Here is a 4889-nt window from a genome sequence, read left to right on the forward strand (position 1 = left end):
CCGGGCACCGCCGCCCCGCCGGGGGCTCCGGTGCCGCAGGGAGAGCAAACTGCAAAATAGCCAGGCCCTGCGGATGAGGAGGGGGCCGGGCAGAGTTTGCTATCGTGGGGAAGTTTGTGCGTGATCCCACCAAAAAAACGGCTGATGGCATTTGGAAACTACTACTAAGTCTGCTTGGGGGGGGAACGATTTACCTTTTTAGATCGGGTCCGTCCATGCTTCAGCTCCTTACGCTTTGCTAAGCAGTGTTTGTTACAGCGGTGAACTTGACTGATGGTATGTTTCTGCTGAACGTATGTTAGACAAGGTTAGTAGATAGTTTAACACACGATTACCTAGCTCTCTAATAGCTCTCGAGCTGCTAAACTTTGCAGCTGTGTTTCAATAGATGCTTCAATTAATGCTGAATTATATCGTTATGCAGTCGGAATTAGAAGTTAAGCATGAACCCTCTAAGCAACAGGAAATTTCTAGTACATCGCCACTTGTACAAAGTTAAAATGTAGGAACTCTGAGGAAAACCCTGAGAACATTCAAGGTCAGGTTGGATGGGGCTCTGAGCAGCCTGGGCTGGTTGAAGATGTCCCTGCTCGCTGCAGGGTGGTTGGACTGGATGACCTTTAAAAGTCCCCTCCAACCCAAACCATTCTGTGGTTCTAAATGCATCTTCCGAATGGCCCTGGAAGAAGCCCCATAGCTTCTTAGTCCCCTCTCTGCCTCTTACTCGTGTCACCTACCAGCACCACCACGTGTACCAGCATTGCTGATTTTTGTCCAGCACCTGAGTTTTTCCCGCTAAGGCCTAAAGGCAGTTGGCCCTCCTTGTCTCTCGTTCTTTTTGGTTTTGTATTCTTCAGAGATCGGTTGGTTGAACACGCAGCACCTCAGTAATCGCGTTAATGTGGCTGTTCATGGTCCAGCCACAAAATTCTTTCTGTCTTCGCATGGCAAACAGCAGCTGAGTTCAGATACTTTGGGTGAGACACGCAGATTATTCAACTGTCGCTCAGGTTTGTGGCAGTTCTGCTTGTGTTATGCACTTGTGACTCCATCTCTGTGTTCCAAATTAGCAAAGAATCAGTATTGTTTCAGCAAACGAGCTCTTTAACAATGTCACAAAAACCCCGCATCCTTTTGCAGAAATACTCCTGTTTATCTGAAATATGATGCCTCAGGAATCATAGGTGATCGTATTTGATATTGCTGCTAAACATCTTCCAGCAAAAAATATGTATGTAAAGAATAGCTGTGCCAAATACAGAGCAAAGTCGCTCTGGAAGGGTTTGGACAGACTTGTAACCTGTTGCTGCTTTCTTACAGATAAATGTTCAGGCCGTTGTGCCTGTCATAAATCTGCCTAAACAATTGCAAATAACTTCTTGCTACTGTTTTGCATATTGTCTGATGCTGATTTAAAAGAGAAGACTAGCTTCAAGGTACGGAGCGAAATGGGAGGAAATCAATATAATCCCCGTGACATAAATGATGCTAGAGTGTGCTTTAGGTGTGTAAGGAAGTCCACAGGGAGGTGGACGATGCCGGGCAAGTGACTTTACATGAACCTTCCAACAAGATTGATGTTTATGCTTGGAACTGAGTAGCAATTTTCAGCCAAAATGGTTTTTTACCGCGTTTTTGCACTTTCTGCAGAACTGATATTTTTCTTGGAGAAATGTTAATTTTTGCCAAATGCTTCAGTTTTTTATGAGGGAAACTAAAGCATCTGAAGTCAGCATGAATCTGCTTCCATCTGCCTCTGCGCCATGGTGCCAGACAGAAGCTGTAGTGGGTGTACCCAAGTATTTGTCTTCTCTCGTCAGCCTTGTTCTAGGACGACCCAAATCTGTTAGACTGCTTTGTAAAAATACATGAAGATCCCTGTTCTTGCAGAGTCAAGACAACTAATTAAGTGCTTCACACTTGTTTCTACAGGCTTGTTTCTACGCACATGTCAACAACAAATCTCTGAGAATGATGTATCGAAAACAATGTTTTCAGTTGTTCGGATGGCTTGCCTCTTATTCCCATGGGTGGAGCGTACTGTGCTATTTTGATGATAGAGCCATGTTTTGGTAAGTAAATCTGTCCTATAGCAAGGGCTGTAAGAAGAAACTGAAACTACAGCTAGTCAGATGTTACTGAAAGAACTCCACCAATCTGAACAGCAGGTAAAACTTGTGCATTTATGGAATTTAAACAGGTGCAGCTATGCCTGACCTGGGTTAAGTGTCTCACCATTGCCTGCTCATCACAGTAGGCTGACAGTCTTGATAGGATGCTTTTGGAGGTTATCCTCAGAAAGACTGGAGTCTTTGCTAAATCACGGTGTTCTTCCAGAGGAAATAAGTAAGAAAAGGCTTTTGGAGTATTTATGAGAGGCCCTTCTTTGCAGAGTTTATCTCAAGCCAGGAAGAGGGATTAAGCATATACAGTGGGATTAATTTACTGGAATGGCAAAATAACCCATATAAGACTACATGGAAAATTGAAAACACTTAATCCACAGGATGATGGTATTTTTCAGTATTGACTGAACCTCGGAATACTTGGGAAAAGGTAACTGTAGGAGTCGGGTATTACAGATTTGAGCGGACAATGGGTATATTGTTATTTAAGTCTGCTTAGGGCCACTATCAATTTTTCTTAAGACTAAAAATGAAAGATGTAATGAGAAAAGAGACATGAACAATTTAGTGTATTCTTGTATATGAACTCAAAATTACTTTTTTTTTGCAGACATGGCTCTCTTACTGCAGTGGCTGGCTGTTAAATAATTCTCTACTATTTCTTGGACTGATTTGATGACTAAACATCCTATTACGGGCTAATGCTGTGTTTGCTTTGCAAATATCAAACGTATAATTGGAGCAGTAATGGTAAGATAAAACCTCAAAAATGTCTTTTAAAGGTTCTAAAATTTTTCAGACAAATTCAAAATCAAACGAATGAGGAAGTGATCCAAATCCATAAAGTGACTGCATACGCTTAGTAGTGAAGAACATTGTGATGATCTGTACTTAAAAAAAGAATGTATTCTGAGATCGTGAAATGTAACACCAACTATGGGAAGGTCAGGAAGTTGGTGGTAACGTGATTTTATGTATATGCCAGCTAGAACTTTACTTGAGATACCTACTGGATGACGTTCATTATCATCTCAGGGGTTGTTGTTGTGAAACACGCAGGTGGTCTTAGTTTGATTCAGCGTGGGACCTTATGTCAAAAAACACTAACTGGCTTGTACTACCTGGCACTTTTGGCCTCAGGAAAAATTACAAAGCCTCGATTGAGCACCGGCACTAAATTATGTGCTGACACTTTTAGGTGCTACCCTGTGAACAAGGAAAAACTTGAGAGATCACACTGTCCCTGGTCCTACTGAATTCTGTTCCCCTGAGCGATAGAGAGAGGATTGCAGGGCTATCGTTAGGCATATTTTCTAAATCTTAATTACAGTCTGAAGGGCAAAGGATTAATTGCTTTCATGAGTAATTTCTTTTGTACAAGATAACTGAGGTCAAGACTTCTGGAGTGACACATTCCAATGTTGGTTTTTTGTGTGTGTAAACATGAGGTAAAAGACATTTTCTAATGATTTATTCTAGTCTTCATAATTTGTGGTAGAAAAAGGGGCTGAAGTTTCTTCTGAGAATGTTTTCCAAAAACACATACTTGAAAATCTGTATTGAAATAAAAAAATATTTAAATGTACAATGTACGTTGTTGAAGTTTTAAGAAAAGGGTATTCATCTAGGGATACACTATGTATATTGTAATTAAACCCCAGCTCTTACTATGCTTCTGAGAAACAGAGTATTAAATTACAAAAAATACAAAGTTCTCTCTCCAGAAGGTTGCTGAAGAACATGTGGAATATTTTACATTATAATGTGGTTGTGATTTAATGGGGCTGCCTTATGGAAAATACAATGGTTATACAAACCATGCTGATCTCTCTGTTTTGCTGGCAAATTCTGGCACATGTCTGATATTAAAAGTCATTGCTTCAGATGGAATTCAAGTATTGGGAAGAATCAAGGGAGCTTTTTGTTAAGTGTAACTGTGTTTTGGCAAGAAAGTGTGGCTGAGTATAAACTCAGTAGTGCTGAGAAGGGGAAAGCTGAATGAAGAAAGTACTTTCGAGCTGGGTCTTCACAGTAAATTATACATATAAAAAGTGGAACACAATTCCAGTTTGTTTTTTAGCAGTTCAATTCCTAATGTACATTTGTATGATAGAACCTAACTTTGTACAAACAAGGAGGAAAGGCAGTGTTGCTGTACAGCTCATTGTATAGTTCGTGTGCTTTTTGAAGCATATGTCATTCACAGTAGCGAGGTTACATTCATTAACATTATGTTTATGTTTGTTTCACTTTTGCTGGCATCATGCTTTTAGCCAGGAGAGCAGCTCACTGGCTTACCTGAGGAAGACCTATATTTCAGGGGCAGCTGGGCTGGCTGGGCAGCAGGGCAGAGGGAGGCATGCCTGAAACCAGAGTGTCTTAGGGGAGAGAGGAACTTGTTTGCTGGATGATCAGTAGGTGACTTGTGCAAAAGTACATAAATATCTGGGGTAATACAAGGAAACAAATCACCTCTCCTGAACCTTAGTTCAGTGTATAAGTGTAGAAGTCATAGTTCCAAACTTAAATACTGAGATCTCCATTCAGGCAAAAATACCATTCAAATCAAGTAGAAGTCTAAGCCCTGGAACTGAACACTGCTTAGTTTATTACATATTTTAACATTACTTACAACTCTGTAATCCTTGAAGAAAGCCAGGCCTACGAAGTCAAATATGCACAGACTTTTCAAGTGCACACACTAATCCACTCTGTGTTAGAGTTTGTAATTTGGTGCTCTTATTTTGCTTCTCAATTTTTTTG

General features: G+C 40.6%; 1 protein-coding gene across 1 annotated transcript in view; it reads right to left on the reverse strand.

The window, feature by feature from the left end:
* IGSF10 (immunoglobulin superfamily member 10) overlaps nt 1–761 on the reverse strand; it is a 16065-nt gene extending 15304 nt beyond the window's left edge. The window contains exon 1 of the mRNA XM_009634414.2: nt 725–761. Coding sequence (XP_009632709.2) covers nt 725–761 — 37 coding nt within the window. The remainder of the gene's footprint in view (nt 1–724) is intronic.
* Nucleotides 762–4889: the final 4128 nt, after the last annotated feature.

Source organism: Egretta garzetta, unplaced genomic scaffold, assembly GCF_000687185.1.
Source record: "Egretta garzetta isolate BGI_Z169 unplaced genomic scaffold, ASM68718v1 scaffold172, whole genome shotgun sequence".
Lineage (NCBI taxonomy): Eukaryota > Metazoa > Chordata > Aves > Pelecaniformes > Ardeidae > Egretta > Egretta garzetta.